The sequence below is a fragment of the Acomys russatus genome, chromosome 11 (genome assembly GCF_903995435.1).
Source record: "Acomys russatus chromosome 11, mAcoRus1.1, whole genome shotgun sequence".
Classification (NCBI taxonomy): Eukaryota; Metazoa; Chordata; class Mammalia; order Rodentia; family Muridae; genus Acomys; species Acomys russatus.
In genome coordinates, this window is record NC_067147.1 from 36,375,459 (window position 1) to 36,392,428 (window position 16,970).

General features: G+C 42.2%; 2 protein-coding genes across 5 annotated transcripts in view; both read left to right on the top strand.

Moving 5' to 3' along the window:
* Ranbp2 (RAN binding protein 2) overlaps positions 1-16,970 on the top strand; it is a 531,879-nt gene that overhangs the window by 60,242 nt on the left and 454,667 nt on the right. The gene's annotated exons all lie outside the window — the stretch shown is intronic.
* Ccdc138 (coiled-coil domain containing 138) overlaps positions 1-16,970 on the top strand; it is a 60,177-nt gene that overhangs the window by 297 nt on the left and 42,910 nt on the right. For 3 of the 4 annotated variants that reach the window (XM_051153078.1, XM_051153077.1, XM_051153076.1), the window contains exons 2-5: positions 1,388-1,445; positions 5,134-5,254; positions 9,073-9,200; positions 12,877-13,058. In XM_051153078.1, coding sequence (XP_051009035.1) covers positions 1,388-1,445; positions 5,134-5,254; positions 9,073-9,200; positions 12,877-13,058 — 489 coding nt within the window. Of the gene's footprint in view, positions 1-1,387; positions 1,446-5,133; positions 5,255-9,072; positions 9,201-12,876; positions 13,059-16,970 lie in introns of those variants that run through there. The other variant, XM_051153079.1, reaches the window with a different exon arrangement.

Sequence of the window (16,970 nt, forward strand, 5' to 3'; positions counted from 1 at the left end):
GGGGGGGGGCGTCTTCTTCAGGGAGGCTCACCGGCGAGCGCCCTCCCTCGGAAACCGCCGAGGTTTCCCAAAGCCGAGGCGTGGCTTTGGTCCTGCTGGAGTGCGTTGGAAGACCGAGCAGTTCCTTCGGGAAAGTTTCTTACTCCGAAATAATTGCAAACTTAGAGAAAAGTTTTGGCCATGTGCATCCTTGTAGCCCTCCCCTAAACGCGCCATTCACCAGGGGAGTCGTGTTTTATGTACTGCGGGCCTACACTGAGGCAATTTGTTAATAGGTGTGAGAAGTTGGCCATACCCCATCTCAGATGAGTGCTGGAAAAACCAATTGCAGTGCTCAGTTTGCATAACAGGCCCATTTTTATTATCACCCTCCTTTGCTAAGAGAGGAGTTTACAGTCCAGCTGAGAAGGCTGCTTCACAGCCCAGCATGTTCAGGGTCATTATATAAAGCACAACGATGTAGTCTTCAGAATAATCATCTGAGGTATGGGGACGTCACTTGCCCTGACTAGTCTCCAGAAGTCGAGGAAGGTTGCAGGTATTCCTCTGTTCCTTCCTACATTTGCTGGCATTCCAAAATCCCTTCTTAAGAAACATCAGTGTTTCTCAGTGGTCTCGTCATCACATAACCTTAACTGAGATGCCCAACACATACTTTAGTTTGGTTTTCCTGTGAAGCACGTTCTCTTTTAAAAGCCTCATTGATACTTCCCAGGAAATTTAGTATGGCTACAATAATACAGGATAATGCAGAGTTCATTCTCAGGTCACACCTCAGTTACGTCCTTCTGTACAAAGCTGTTCCTGGAGCAGATACCACCTAGGTTTGAACATTAACATTTTGGTTGTCTCTCGTTGCCCTTTTGTGTTGCTTTTTGTCTTTTGAGACAAGGTTTCTCTGTGTAACAGAGCTCCTCACTCTCCTGTACTTGATTTGTATACCAGGCTGGCCTCAAACTCACAGAGATGTGCCTGCCTCTGTCTCTCAAGGGCTGGGATTGAAGGCGTGGGCCACCAAGCCAGGCTTCTTGTTGCCTTTAATCTACAACAGATACCCGCACTTAGTTTCTTGTAACATAAATGCTTACTTACACAGGGTCGAAGGCTGGTGTGTCCTAGAGTGTCTCTCAGTTTGTGTAATGGATGCCTCCTGATTTGATTCTGGTTTTGTATTTTTGGCTGGAATGTGACATGAGCGGTGTGTGAGCTGCTCTGATGATTCAACAGGTACATGCTGTTTGCTTGTCTAATTAGTGATGCTAATGTTGGTTAGGGTGCCACACCTAGGTTTTTCCATGCTAATCTTTGTAATGTACATAGAATCTATGGAAAAATATTTTAAGAGACTATTTTTTTAGTGTTTAAGTGTATCTTTTTTCCTCCCTAGCGTGAGTTTTCAAGTTTTGATCATACTAAATATAAAAGAAGAATTCTAACCTCCCCAGGTAAGTCAATAGAATATTTTTTTTTATATTTGAGCATCTTTAACAAATTTAATTTGAGATTTTTATAAATGTTTATATTTAGAGTTAGTGTTACTTATTTTTTATTTAAAATTTTTTAGCCTGGTAATAATTGTGAATTTAGAGGTGAAGATGCCTTTAAGAATTAAATTTAAAGCTGGGAGTGGTGGTACAGGCCTTTAATCCCAGCTCTCAGGAGGCAGAGGCAGGCAGATCAATGTGAGTTCAAGGCTAGCCTCGTTTACAAAGTGAATCCAGGACAGCCAAGGTTACACAGAGAAACCCTGTCTCGAAAAACAAAAAATAGAATTAAATTTAATGAGAGTATTGGTGTGTGTATGTGTGTGTGTGTGTGGTGTTTATAGCCCCCCCCCCCTCTCTGTTGGCTTTTCGAGACAGGATTTCTCTGTGTAGCCTTGGCTGTCCTGGACTCACTTAGTAGACCAGACTGGCCTCAAACTCACAGCCTCCTGAGTTCTGGGATTAAAGGCGTGCACCACCACTGCCAGCTTTCAGTAATAATTCTTAATGTTAATGGCCTCAATTCCCCAGTAGAAAAACACAGACTAACATTAGATTAGAAAACAGGATCTATTTTTCTTTTCTTTCTTTCTTTTTTTTTTTTTTAAGATTTATTTATTATTTATACAGTATATGCCTGCATGCCAGAAGAAGGCACCAGACCTCACTGTAAATGGTTGTGAGCCACCATGTGGCTGCTGGGAATTGAACTCAGAACCTTTGGAAGAACACCCAGTGCTGAGCCATTTCTCTAGCCCCGGGATCTATTTTTCTGTGGCATCCAAGAAGCACACCTCAACATTAAGGTTGACATCACCTCAGTGTGAAAAGACAGGAAACAATCAGTGATTTGGTCAACTCACACCAGAGAAACTTCTTTCAGTAGATAGAAATTAACACAGAGGCCCCCAACTGGACAATGTGCAGAGAGTGAGAGACTTTGGAGCACCCAGCTTTAAATGGGATGTTAGGATCTATGCCAAGAGAAGATAGGAAGAGCCAGAGGTGATGGATGACTTTGAGAGAACAGTGTCTTCAGAGACAATAGGACTGACGCACATAGGACCTCAAGAGACTCAGGCAGCATATGTGAATTCTGCACAGTTCAGACTAGATGGGTTGTCAGCGCTAAGAGTGGGGGAAGGACATGGGGTTCCACCCCTAACCAAGAACCATCTACAACTGATACGTGCTGTCAAAGGAAAAACCAGTTTTCTCCAATGGATATCACTGGGTATGTCATCCATACTTCAGGAAGTTGGCCAACACAAAATTAACCCTGGTATTTTTGTGGACTTTTTGTTTCATTTTGCTTGCTTTTTTTTTTTTTTAAAGAGAAAAAAGTTCATTGGGTAGGGAAGTGGGGAAGATCTGGGAAGAAGTGTGGGGGGGGGGAATATCAAAATATATTGCGTGGAAAAATGTTTTTTAATTAAAGAAATGAACGATGAACTACAGTAATGGTCCTATCGCTAAGACTGCATCCTGGATCCTAAAGAGATGGCTCAGTGCACTGGCTGCTCTTGCAGAGGTTTGATTCCCTGCATCCACATGACAACTCCAAACCTTTTTTTTTTTTTTTTTTTAAGATTTATTTATTTATTATATATACAACATTCTGTCTACATGTGTGCCTGACCCCCAGAAGAGGGAAATAGACCTCATTACAGATGGTTGTGAGCCACCATGTGGTTATGGGAATTGAACTCAGGACCTCGGGAAGAACAGACAGTGCTCCTAACCTCTGAGCCATCTCTCCAGCCCCAACTCCACACCTTTTATAACTCCAGATCCACGAGATCCAATACCCTCTTCTGGCCTCTGCCAGACACTGTGGAGGGAAATTGTGCAGGTAAATACTCATCCACATAAAATAAAGGAAGGAAGAAAGAAAGAAAAGGCACACTGCATTCCAGAGGACCTAAGTTTGGTTCCCAGCACCCACAAGAGTTCACAACCATCTATAACTTCAATGTTAGGGGAAAGGAGATCTAACACCCTGTGCTGGCCTCTGTGGGCACCCCCACACTTATGGTATATACACACACACACATACACACACACATGCACACACACACACTTGCACACATGCGTGCACATACACATACACACACATAAAAAAATCTATAGAAATGAATGTGAGTTAATAACTCATACATACATATTTAGTTTCTGTATCAGATGTGGGGTTGTTAATGACTAGCGCTGACAATGGGAACTTGTATGCCTTGCTCTGTGCCTTACTTGTCTCTGACCTTCTGAACCCCAGCTTCTGAAGGGTATAACTCTTTACATTAAAAGATTAAATAAATATTTAGAATCTTTTTAAGTTTATCAAATGATTTATTAAGTTATTTCATTTATTTTCCCCTCTAAGCATCTTACACCTTGAAGTTGTATCAATTAAAAGCATTGAAACAGGGGCTTGTTACGCAGCCTGGAGTCCTAGTTTACTTTGTGTTGCTGATAAGACACGTTACCAAAAGCAACTTGGGAAGAGAATGGTTTACTTCAGCTTACACTTCAGCTTACCATCAGTTTAAGTAAATGCCCAATAGACACGCCCACAGGCTAATCTGATGAAGGCAGTCTTCCAAGTGAGACTTCCTCAGAGAACTCTGTGCAATTGACTCCTGAAGCAAACAGAGAGACACAGGCTGGCCTCTAACTTCCTGTCCCAGTCTCCAGAGTGCTATTTTGAATTTTTGAAATGTAAATAATTTATGGATGCTTGCTGTGGTGGCATAATTGTGGTTTGAATAAAAATGCACCCCTAGGCCCACAGAGTGTGGCACTATTAGAAGGTGTGGTCTTGTTGGAGAATGTGTGTCACTGCGGGGTGGGTGGGCTTTCAAGTCTCAGAAGCTCAAGCCAAGCCTAGTGTCTCACTGTCTCTTCCTGCTGCCTATGGGTCCTGGTGTAGAACTTTCACCTACCACTCCAGCAGTGTTTGCCTGCGTGCTGCCATGCTTTCCACCATGACACAATGGACTAAACCTCTGAACTGTAAGCCAGTCCCAGTAAGTGCTTTCCTTTATAGGAGTTGCTGTGCGGCACACACTTTTAATCCCAGCACTCTGGAGGCAGAGGTAGGCAGATCTCTGTGAGTTTGAGGTTAGCCTGGACTACAGAATGAGTTTCAGGACAGCTAAAGCTACACAGAGAGACCCTCTCAAAAAACAAAAAACAAAAAGAATTGCTGTGATTCTGGCATCTCATCACAGTAAAAAAAAAAAAAAAAAAAAAAGCCCTAAGTAAGCTGTTTTATTTTTATTTGCAGTGAGGGCCTCCATCCCCACACTGGATTTGGATTTGGATAGAGGCTTACAGTTTTTAAAAACAAATGCTTGAGGACCATATTAGGAGAAAAAAGGATATATTCTGATTTCCAGGTAATATACCTGGTTCACATCGGTTCTCTGGTCTTTAGGGTCCTAGCATGTACAGTAGACTTAAATTAAAAGCACCTATTCTTCTTACAAATAAGTCTAGTAAGAATGGGAATCACTGTGCAATCAGAAAAGCACAACCTAAGCATGAAATTCTAAGTCAGTCAGTGATTTTGGTGTCCTGCTTTGAGGAGGCTAGAATAAGATCACTAGTGTCTGATGTCTTCATCTGACTTTTTTTTTTCTTTTTTAATTGACAGATGGTTTGGACACTTACTGCTCTGGAGATAAAATTGGCTCATCACTGAGATGTTACTCTGATGAAAGGAAGCATTCTACAACACCATTTTGCAGTTCCTCCAAACACTTCAATGTGAACTGGTAAGGCATTCAGAATAGACACTGTTACTGTCCTCTTAGCATCTCCAGAAACAGCTGTGGAAAAGAGGAGAGAGAGAGGGAGAGAGAGACTGTGTCTGTGTGTCTGCGTGTGTATGTTTTCTTGAGAGGACGTAAAAGCAGTCTGCATCCTGATGTTGAAGAGCTGAGCCCACTTTATTATTCTGCTTTATGTACATGTGCTTTGCTTGCCTGTGTCTGTGCACCCCTTGTGTGCCTGTGTGCCTGGAGGCCACAAGAGGATATTTGATTTCCTGAATCTGCAGCTATAGACATTTGTGAATCACTGTGTGGTGCTAAGGATCAAGCCCAATCCTCTGCAGGAACAGCCAGTGCTCTTAAGCTATCACTCGACCCCTATTTATTCTTTATTGCATTTATTTATTTATTTTGCATCTGTGAGTGGGGATGGTGCACGCATGTGCCAAGGCAGACGTGGAGGCCAGCACACAACGGCAGGAGATAGTTCTCTGCTTTCAACGTTTCGATCCCAGGTATCAAACTCAGGTTCTCAGACTTGGCATCAAGTGCCTTTACCCACTGACCCATCCTTCCTGTCCCCAGTTGTTTTTTAATGTCAGTCACCTGCACAGCACTTTAGCAGGCACTTGATTTTTTAAAAAATATGTATTTATTTTTATGCAATATAATTTATTTTTAGCTGCATGTACACCTGCATACCAGAAGAAAGCATCAGATCACTTTATAGATGGTTGTGAGCCATCATGTGGTTGCTGGGAATTGAACTCAGGTCCTCTGGAAAAGCAGACAGTGCTCTTAACCATTGAGCCATCTCTCCAGCCCCCTGCCCTAAGTTATTAAGTAGTTAATTAAAAAAAAAAAAAAAAAAAAAGACTTGTTTTATGTGTGTAAATGTTTTGTCTGCATGTAAGTATATGTACCATGTGCATATCTGATGCTCTTGGAAGAAAAGGTCATCAGATTTCCTGGAATTGGAATTACAGATGTTATGAGCCAGGCCCTCTGCAAGGGCAACAAGTACTCTTAACTGTTGTACCATATCTCCATCCCCCCTTTAACACCTAAAAAGATTTATTTATTTTACTTTATGCATATGAATGTTTTGCATGCATGTCTGTGTATCATGTATATGCTTGTTTTCTATGCTGTCTTAAATATACTTCAACTCAATGCCCTCCCCGCCACACTTCTGTTTACTGCCTGGTATCTGGTTTCTTGTTCGACCTCTGGACCTAGGGTTAACTTTATTTAATCCTGTGTACAGAAAGCTCTTGGATTAAAGGTGTGTGTGATAGGGATGAGCCACACCATAACTACCTTACAATAAATAGAAAGCTCTTGGATTAAGGGTGGGTGTGAGGTCTGAGCCACACCAAACAAGAAACAGGTTTTTACAGTTCATAGTCTTGGGATTCACAACAGGATCAAATACCCTGCAACACTGCTTCCTACCGCTTCCTTTCCCTGTGTGCCTCTGCTCCTACTCTCCGTTTAAACCTCTCTCTACATTTTTGGTACATTTATTCTACTACCTTCTTCCAGTGCCACCAGTTTTATAAATCTGGGTACAATTCTAAATCATAATGTGAACACTTTTGAATCTGAGGACTTTGTTTTCATAATACAGTTGGTGTGTGTGTGTGTGTGTGTGTGTGTGAATGTGTGAATTCTTAGTCATAATCTAGTCTACAAGCGTGCTGTCCTGCCAGTAGATATAGGTCACAAATAACTATTTAGTACTTTAAAGAGGCTGGTCTGAAAAGAGATATGCTATAAATATAAAGCACACCAAGATACTTCAAAGACATAGCATGGTCAAGATAACCCTTATGTTAGCATATTTTTGTCACTGTCACAAAATCCCTGACATAAACAAAAGGAGAGGGTTTATTTTGACTCCTGGCTTTAGATTTATAGTCCCTGATGGCTGGCTGCCATACTTCCAGGCTTATGTAGGCACAGAATGTCATGGCGGAAGGTGTGGTAGAGCAGAGCTGTCCACTTTATGGCTGCTGGGAAACAGACTCAAGATAAATCTTTAAGAAACGCATTTTTAAATCTATCTGGTGCTAGCTCAGAAAACTGAGAATAGGGCTTCTGCAAGACCCAGGTATTCCACTCCTTGGAATATACCCAGAAGATGCTCCAGCACACAAGAACATTTGCTCAACCATGTTCATAGCAGCCTTATTCATAATAGCCAGAACATGGAAACAGCCTAAGTGTCCCTCAGTAGAAGAATGGATAAAGAAACTGTGGTACATTTACACTATGGAATACTACTCAGCTATTAAAAACAAGGAATTCCCGAAATTTGTGGACAAATGGATTGAACTAGAAATGATCATGAGTGAGTTAACCCAGAAGCAGAAAGAGTTAAATGGTATATACTCACTTATATCTGTATACTAGCCCAAGGGGCATGTCCCATGAAAGTCTTCACTAACCAGGAAACTGGGACAGAGGGGAGGACATCCTATTGGGACTCTAGATGAGAGAAGCATGGGAGAATGGCAAAGTTGAAGGATCCAGAGGGTCCTAGAAACCTACAAGTAGAACATTATGATAGGCAGATTTGGGCCCAGGGGTCCCGCTCAAACTAAGGCACCAGCCAAGGACAATACAGGTGATAAACTTTAAACCACTACCCAGATCTAGCCAATGGACAGGACATTCTCCACAGTTGAGTGGAGAGTGGGATATGACTTTCTCACGTACTCTGGTGCCTCATTTTTGACCAAGTCTCCTGGAGGGGGAGACCTGGTGGCACTCAGAGGAAGGATAGCAGGCTACCAAGAAGAGACTTGACACCCTATGAGCATATACAGGGGGAGGAAGTCCCCCTCAGTCACAGTCATAAGGGAGGGGAGTAAGGGGAAAATGGGAGGGAGGGAGGAATGGGAGGATACAAGGGATGGGATAACAATTTATACGTAATATGAATAAATTAATAAAAGAAAATTAAAAAATAAAAAAGAAACGCATTTTTAGTGATGTCCTTTCTCCACCCAGGCCCCATTTCCTAACAGCTCATTTAGTATGATGGGATAATTTAGTGGGTTAACCTCTTCATGAAACTAGCGCACTTGTAAACCTATTATCCAGGCGCAACATTGATGCCTATTAGGAGTACCTTACACACAGCCACAACAAACTCCGTGCCTTACATTCATTCTGTGGTGAAGTGACATTTATATGTACTATGGTAAGTAAAAAGCACTGTGAAAGTCTTGCCTCTTTTTCTTTGTAATAGGCTACCATGGCTAGAAAGATGGCTCTGAGGTTAGGAGCACTGGCCATTCTTCAAGGACCCAGTGCCCACGTGGCAGCTCACTCACCTCAGTCTCTAATCAAACACCTTCACACAGACATAGATTTAAAAAAAAACTTTTAATATACTACCAGAGGAATGATCAAATGTGTCTGTAATTTACATTATGTTCCTTGTGAGCAGTGTTGCCCTGAGGTAACCTCAGAACATGGGTTCTGTTCTGGTTCATAAGCTAACTGGTAATTATCTTAGTCAAACTGTAGATAACAATGCCTGTTGAGTCTGAATAACTGGGTTTTGGAAGTGTTTGGTAGCCACAGAGCATACTAAAGCTTTTAAATGTGCAGAAAATGCTGAAAGACTCTTATAGTAGACTTTCAGGATTTTAAACTTAGATGGTACATTTTGCATTCATTTTTTTTTTTTTTTAATTTAAAAGTGATTTTAATGTTTTCCTCACTTGTGGTGTTACTATCTGAAAAGCAGTTTGCCTTTTTGTCAGTTGTTGTAGTGAACTTCCAGATTTCTGATGTATGTATTGTTAAAGCCTAGATGATGACCTGGATTCTTCTCATGACTTAACGAGATGGGAAACAGAAAAAGAATTAATCGAAGATGATCACAGAGATGGTGCCTCCAAAATAACAAAGCAGTCCTTCAAAGAAACAGAAAAAGGTAAGAGAAACACTCATGAATAATAACTTGATATGTAGAGAAAATCATGCTTACCTCATAGTAGCAATTGCTCCTCATGAATGTATATATTTGTGTTCTGAATTTTTGTAAACCATATCATACTTTCTATAGTTAACATTAAACTAAAGGAGAAAAGAAATAAACAGACTATTTTCCGGTTGTGTTCTCCCATTCTCAAAACCTACCCAAATAAGCTCATGATTAATTTTATGGTGCCTTTAGTTCTTTTCCATGTTTCCCTTTGTGGAAAGGGCTTCTGAGAGTTTGCCCAGTCCTGATGCTTTGAGAAAGCACTGAGAATTGCTAAGGCTGGCGTGCCTGCCACTCAGTAGCAGGGCCTCTCTGTCTACCTGAATGTATACCATAGTTTCCTCAGGATCTTAGGGAAAGTGGAAACCAGAAGTAGTATCTGTTCACTGCCCCTTGGCTGCAAGAGTTGGAGCACACTAATACCCCACTGAAGCCCTGGGCACGTCCACACTGTCTACAGTTGGAGCACACTGACGCCCCGCTGAAACCCTGGGCACGTCCACTCTGTCTACAGTTGGAGCACACTGACGCCCCGCTGAAACCCTGGGCACGTCCACTTTGTCTACAGTTGGAGCACACTGATGCCCCGCTGAAGCCCTGGGCGCATGCTGTCTACAGTTGGAGCGCTCTCTCTCTCGCTCTCTCTCTCTCTCTCTCTCTCTCTCTCTCTCTCTCTCTCTCTCTCTCTCTCTCTGTATATATATATATGTACAGGCTAGGGACTGGTTAGTTAGATCCCTAGAGGGGAATTTTCACTCATTTCTTTATTTGAGTAATGAAACTTGTTTGTTTTTTAAAATTTCATTTTATTACATTGTTTTCAGATATGTTCTTACTTGGTAGCTCAGACTGACCTTGAATTTGGGATGCCTTTGCCTCAGTCAGTTGCTGGGATTATGGGTTTATACTACTGTTGGAAGGACCCTGCTCTTTTGTGTTGCACTCCTCCTGGACAGCCATTCTGAGCTCAGCATTAGATGCAGGACTCCCTCTCCCCAGCAGGGCCTCCAGCTCTCTGCCTGACTCCATCTGGAGAGTGTCTTTAGCCATAGATACCCCTAAGACACTTGATATATGGCCCTTGACACAGCTCCTGCTAGCTCTCCCCTCCCTGTGCCTATAGGATAATTAGGTGCTGTGTTCCCATCCATATGATAGGAGTGTGCTGCCAAATGCAAAACAAGCATCCTTAAAGTGCCTGGTTTCAACCATAGGAACACCTGTCCTGGAAGCCCCCACCCACTCCCCAAGGACTACATAGCCTTTGTTTCTCCCCGAGTAAAGTTGAACTGGCTCCTAAAGTGGTTCCCAGAGTGTTCAATCTCTTTCGTGGTCCTGGCCTTCCAAGCTCTGCACCTAGCCTTCTGCTCCTCCTGCCACGGTGGGCTGGTGGCCCACAGCCCCCCAGGAAAGAGGAGAACCACATACCACCTGGAAATCAGTAGGATATTTTGTTTTTGTTTTTTTGAAAAAGGGTCTTTCTATGTAGTCCTGGCTGTCCCGGAGCTCACTTTGTAGACCAGGCTGGCCTCAAACTTACAGAGATCTTCCTGCCTCTGGCTCCTGAGAGTATATTAGTATTTTTTATTTTGGTTGTTGCAATGGCCTCTCCAGGATGAGGAAGTATAAGGAAAGATTCTTGAGCTCTGAAGGCCACTGTGACAGAATTTGTTTTCTAATGTTTGTGCTCCACTTATTATATGAGTTTTTATTGGCATATATTCTTTATGGCACTGGGTTTCATAAAAAGGCCATGTAATGATCTTAGAGCATAGCTCCCCATTTGTCTCTAGAAAGTTTTGCTTCTCTCTCCATGTTGTATATACATTCATCACTTTTTGTGTCTAATTTTTGTTTGCTTGTTTTGAGACAGGTCCTTTTTATGGAGCCCTGGTTGTCCTAAAACTCTCGTAGACAAGTCTGGCTTTGAACTCAAAGAAATTTGCTTTGCCTCTACCTCCCAAGAGGGATTAAAGATGCCTCCCACCATGCCCATCTTATGTATCTTTTATTGGTTTTATTTTTTATTCTGTTTTTTTTTTTTTTTTTTTTTTTAAGACAGTGTTTCACTGTGCAGCCTTGGCTGTCCTGGAACTTGCTCTGTAGACCAGGCTGGCCTTGAACTCAGGGACCCACCTGCCTCTGCCTCCCGGAGTACTGGGACTACAGGTGTATGCCACCACGCCTGGCTCATTAGTTATTTTGTTGTTGTTGTTGAAATATAACTAAGTTGGTCTTGTGATTAGTGCTGTAGCAAACATGTATGCACAAGTATCTGTGCTACATTAACTTAGAGTCCTTAACTGGAAGTGATATGACTGTCGTAAGAGTCTAAAGAGCCTAAATTGGTTTTTCTTAGAGGATGAACTGATTTGTATTTTACAAGCACACACACACACACACACACACACGTTTACTTTTTTTTATTATTTATGCATGTGACTGTTTTACCTGTATGGTTATATGTGCACCATGTGAGTGCCTGGTGTCTGCAGAGGTCAGAAGAGGGCATTGGGGGGCTGGAGAGATGGCTCAGTGGTTAAGAGCACCGACTGCTCTTCCAGAGGGCATGAGTTCAATTCCCAGCAACCACATGGTGGCTCACAACCATCTATAATGTGATCTGATGCCCTTTTCTGGCCTGCAGGTGTACATGGAGGCAGAGCACTGTATACATAATAAATAAATAAATATTTTTTTTAAAAAAGAAGAGGGCATTGGATCCCTGGAACTGGAATTATGGATGTTTGTAGCTTAGAATCATCTGAACCTGGATCTTCTGTAAGAACAGCAAGTACTCTTAGCTGAGCCATCTCTCTAGCCCCAAGGATTTACTTTTTGCAAGAAAGCATTTTATACTCTATTAGGGGAAAGAAAGTTTTGGTATATACAATATAGGGATCAGAAGCAAGTGAAACTTATCTGCTACTGTACAGACTATTTAATCATTTGACAAATAATTTGTCATTGTTACTAAAGTTGAACCTGTACACAGATCCTAAAAGCCAGCAATTTTGCTATAGAGAGAGAGTGTGTGTGTGTGTGTGTGTGTGTGTGTGTGTGTGTGTGTGTGTATCCCAGAGAAATTACAGAACATGTGTGGCAGGAGCCAGAGGCATGACTATGTAAAATAGGATAAGTAGTAAAGACGCGTGAGCCCACCATTCTGCAGGCAACAGGGGTAGATTTCAGAGAGCATGTTAGTGTTTACAGAGTACACCAAGTCTGAAATGGACAACACAGGGGTTTTGACAGAGTAGGCAGAAGAAACTGAAAAGTAAAGGTAGTGATAAGCACTGTAATTGACCTGGTGGTTAATTTGGTTTTAGGAGGTAAACATGATTAGGAGTTTCTGAGGTAACATTCCATATCTTGGCCTGGGCTAGTTAATGAATGAATGTTTTCATTCACATTATAGTTAAGTTTGAAACAATTTCAGATTTACCAGAAATGTTGCACAAAGTACAGACAAATTCATTTATACACCTTATCCAAATCTTATGTTACATTTTACTGTTTTTTGCTATATCATTCTTTACATATTTTTTTTAACAATACTGTAATCTTTATTTAAAGTAACTCTTTCTGAAGATTCTCTGTCTGATAAAATTTAAAACTTTTGCAGATGTTCTGCCAACTAACATGGCCTCCTCAAGACTTCAGACTGAATGTTGCAGTGATTCCATTGACTCTTCTCTGAAACATGCCATTTATCCAAAACCCAAAGTGTCAAAGAAGCAGGGTTTGCGTCCACATGAAATAAATCAAATATATGATGAGTTGTTTCATATACATCTGAAACTGCAGGTAAAAGCCAAATGCTGAACTGAGGATTCAGAAATATTTGTGTTCTAAGACTATTTACAAAACTTCACTGTAAGGACTTTGATTGGAACTGTACATAAACAGGTCAAGGCAGGTCAGAAGAGGCAGACTTAACTTATAGGAACGGTTAAATAGGATATGTAGTGGCTAAAAGAAAAGTCAAAGCAGTGGTAGTTTGCTGGTAGGTGTGTTTTAGATTTTAGACTGTCTTATATTTATTTTCAACCTGTGGGATCCTTAAGGTGATATAAGGTGTGTTATTTGAAGACATGATAAAGTCATGATAGCAGTGTACCTGTGTGTAAGAAGTTATCGTTGGGGCTTCTGTCTCAGGGTAGTGTGTGCTCATCAAGTGTCTAGACAGGAAGCATGAGTTTGCCCCCTGCAGCCTGTATGGCTCTTTCCATTGGAAGCTGTCCTATACAACCAGGAGGTAGCTAAAGCATTTTATTTACTAAAGAGATTTTAAGCTGGGCATGGTGGCACATGCCTTTAATCCCAGCAGAGGCAGAGGCAGGCAGATTGCAGTGAGTTCGATGCCACCCTGGTCTACAAAGTGAGTCCAGGACAGCCAAGGCTACACAGAGAAACCCTGTCTCAAAAAACAAACAAACAAAAAGAAAAGAGTTTTAAAATAAGTGTCTCATCTTGTCAAAATAACTGAAACAACGATTTAAGAACAAGATTATAGCTGGGTGGTGGTGACGCACGCCTTTAATCTCAGCACTCGGGAAGCAGAGGCAGGCAGATCTCTGTGGGTTCAAGTCCAGCCTGGTCTACAAAGAGAGTTCTAGTACAGCCAGGGCTACACAAAGAAATCCTATCTTGAAAAACCAAAAACAACAACAATAAAAGAGGACATTGTTTTTAGCCTAAATCACCCAAAAATATTTTGGGAAAGACTGAATCTGGTCTTGAACTGGAGGTAGAATTTAGAAAGGAGAGCAGTGAGAGTGACATTCTGGTACAAAGTCATTAACCAGATGTGATGGCTTACACCTTAAGCCCTGCCCTCAGGAGACAGAAGCAAAGAGATTTTGGTGAGTTCAAAACCATCCTGGTCTACACAGTGAGTTTCAGGCCAGTCAGGACTACATAGTGGGACCCTGCCTCAGAATGAACTCTGATGGTGTTCAAGGCCCATGCTGCAGCAGAGGGCCGTACTGATGTCTGTGGTCTGCATGGCCACGGGACAACATGCCAAGGCTGAAGACCATGTGGATGTCCGTGGTCTGTGCTGTTCCAGATGCTATGTGGAAGTCCATGACCCATGCTCCCGCCCACTGTAAAGGGCAAGGAAGCTTCTTCTGCAGTGGGATTGGTGACTAGACTCACAGTTGAGAAAGAGGGACATAGACAGTTCCTGTGACAACCCATACCCCTACCCCTAGACAGACAGTCATTGAAAAGAACTCTTAAAAATTGTGACAAGAAGCTGGGTGGTGATGGCATGCTCCTTTAGTCCCAGTACCCAGGAGACAGAGGCCGGCAGATCTCTGTGAGTTCAAGGCCAGCCTGGTCAAGAGAGTGAATTCCAGGACAGAGAAACCCTGTCTTGAAAAACAAAACAAAACCAAAAATGGAATTGTGATATTGATGCTGCCATGTAGCTCTCCCTGGTTGATGGCTTCTGGTGGGGGTATAGGTGAGGAGAGACTCAGTGTGGGGGTACAGGTGAGGAGAGACTCAGTGTTGGGGTACAGGTGAGGAGAGACTCAGTGTTGGGGCACAGGTGAGGAAAGACTCAGTGTGGGGTACAGGTGAGAAGAGACTCGGTGCGAGGGTACAGGTGAGGAGACACTCAGTGTATGGGTACAGGTGAGGAACGACTCGGTGTTCTTTAAGGGGCTAGCCACTGAGAGTTTGACCATACTGCAGTGAGTGTATAGATAACACAAATTATTTCTTATTCTTCCTCCTCCTCCTTCTCTTGTTCCTCCTCCTCCTTCCTTTCTTTTTGGGGGAGGAGGTCTCAAGGGTGGGCAGTGAGCCCTAGGAGGCCTATGAAGTGAATGTGATTGGGGTGCATGATGTAAAATTCCCAAATAGTCAATAAAAATATTATGTTGAGAGAAAAAAAAAAGAACAAATGTGATGCTTATGAGAAAAGGTTGTTAGGTTGTGAATTAAGCAGATCTTGTAGCAAAACAAAGTAATGGAATCTTACAGGATTTTACTCTAAGGAATGAAATTAAAACATGGTATTTTGGGAAGTGCCATGTACAGTAAAGGAAAAACAAACTAAAGATGTATCAGCAAATAGTACAAAGTAAAAACAGTGACGTGAACGTGATTAACATGGCTTCATTAACCTACAGTTTCATCTGCTTTTAAAATTTATCCTGTAGTCTTAGAGTTGTCATTAAACATACAGCTTTTTGTGACATTATGTGACTCTCCATTCAACAAATAGTTTAGTATCTATTACTATACATTCATATGTTCAATGCTGTGTACCTATGCAAGTGAATAAACTATCCAGGGCCCTGCTACATATATCTTATTAAATGCAAATAACAATTATCTAATTAATATATATTATATACATAATTTATAATAAAATTTAGGCAGGATCTCATTAGCCAGCCCAGGCTGATCGTGAACTCACTATGTAGAGGAGGCCATCTTTGAGTTCTCCATCCTCCTGCCTCAGCTGGAGTGCTAGAGAGTTGGCGCACAAACTTCTACCCCCAAGCCAGGCGAATTTTATAACTTTAAATGGAAGGATGGCAGAAGTATTTCATGGCTATCTGATTAAGAGCGCATGAGAAGTCAGGTTAGGTTTTGCTGACATTTAAGTTAAATTCTAAAGAATGAGGATTGAAGACTAATTAGTGAGAGGAACGCATTCTAGATTGCATGAAAAGCTCTTGATTTAAGAAAATAATAGATATCTGAGGATTTCTAAAGCAGGACAGCTACATAAGCTACTCTGCTGTATGAGTTGATTGGAGAGGAGTGTAGGTGAAGAATCTGGGAGATTAGACAGGTCACTGCATGAGAGAGAGACAGTGATGGCATGCAGGGGGCTGGTGGCAGAGACCCAGAGCTGAGGGACGCAGAGACTTTAGTGTGGAGGTAAAAGTGTCTGGTTTGGATGAAGCACACAGGAGGCGTGAGGGCCCTAACTCAGTTTTGATCTTTCTGATCTGCGTAGCATGAAGGAACACAGATTTCAGGAAGGAGAAGGGTTTCCTTGGGAGAGGTGGGTTTGGGTTGCTTTGGCAGTTCAACCTATCAGCCTGGCCGTCTCATTGTTGATCTTGGGTAAACACCTAATTTGGGAGGCATCTGTTCATCAGTGAGGATTCTGTCTCTGTAACAAAGTACTCGAAACAGTCAGCTTATGAAGCCAAGTGTGTGCCCCATGTAGCTGTGTACACCTGGAGCCCTAGCTGCTTGGAAGTTTGAGGGTCACTTGAGCCCCCGAATTTGAGAGAAGGCTGAAAACCATGGGAAGATCTGATTTCAGTGTAAAATAATTAAAAGTGGCTTGATTTGTGTAGCTTTGGAGATTCTAATCTGTGATGATCCTGCTTGCTTCCTATTGCTGTAATAATGCAGTATGATGAAAAACAACTTGGGGCGGAGGGGAAGGGTTAAATGGCTTCCACATCCAGATCACACTCTATCATGAAGAGGAGTCAGGGCAGAAACTCAAGACAGGAACTGAAGCAGAAGCAAGAGGGCAGCACTGTTTACTGGCTTGTGCTCCCTGGCTTGCTCAGCCTGCTTTCTGACACAGCCCAGGACCAACTGGCCAAGCACTGCCCTGCGTGGGCTGGGCCTTCCCGCATCAATCATTAATTTAGTAAAGCGCTCCACAGACATGCCTAAAGGTCAGTGTGATGGAGATTTTTCTTTCCCGATTGAGTTGCCCTCTTCCCAGATGAC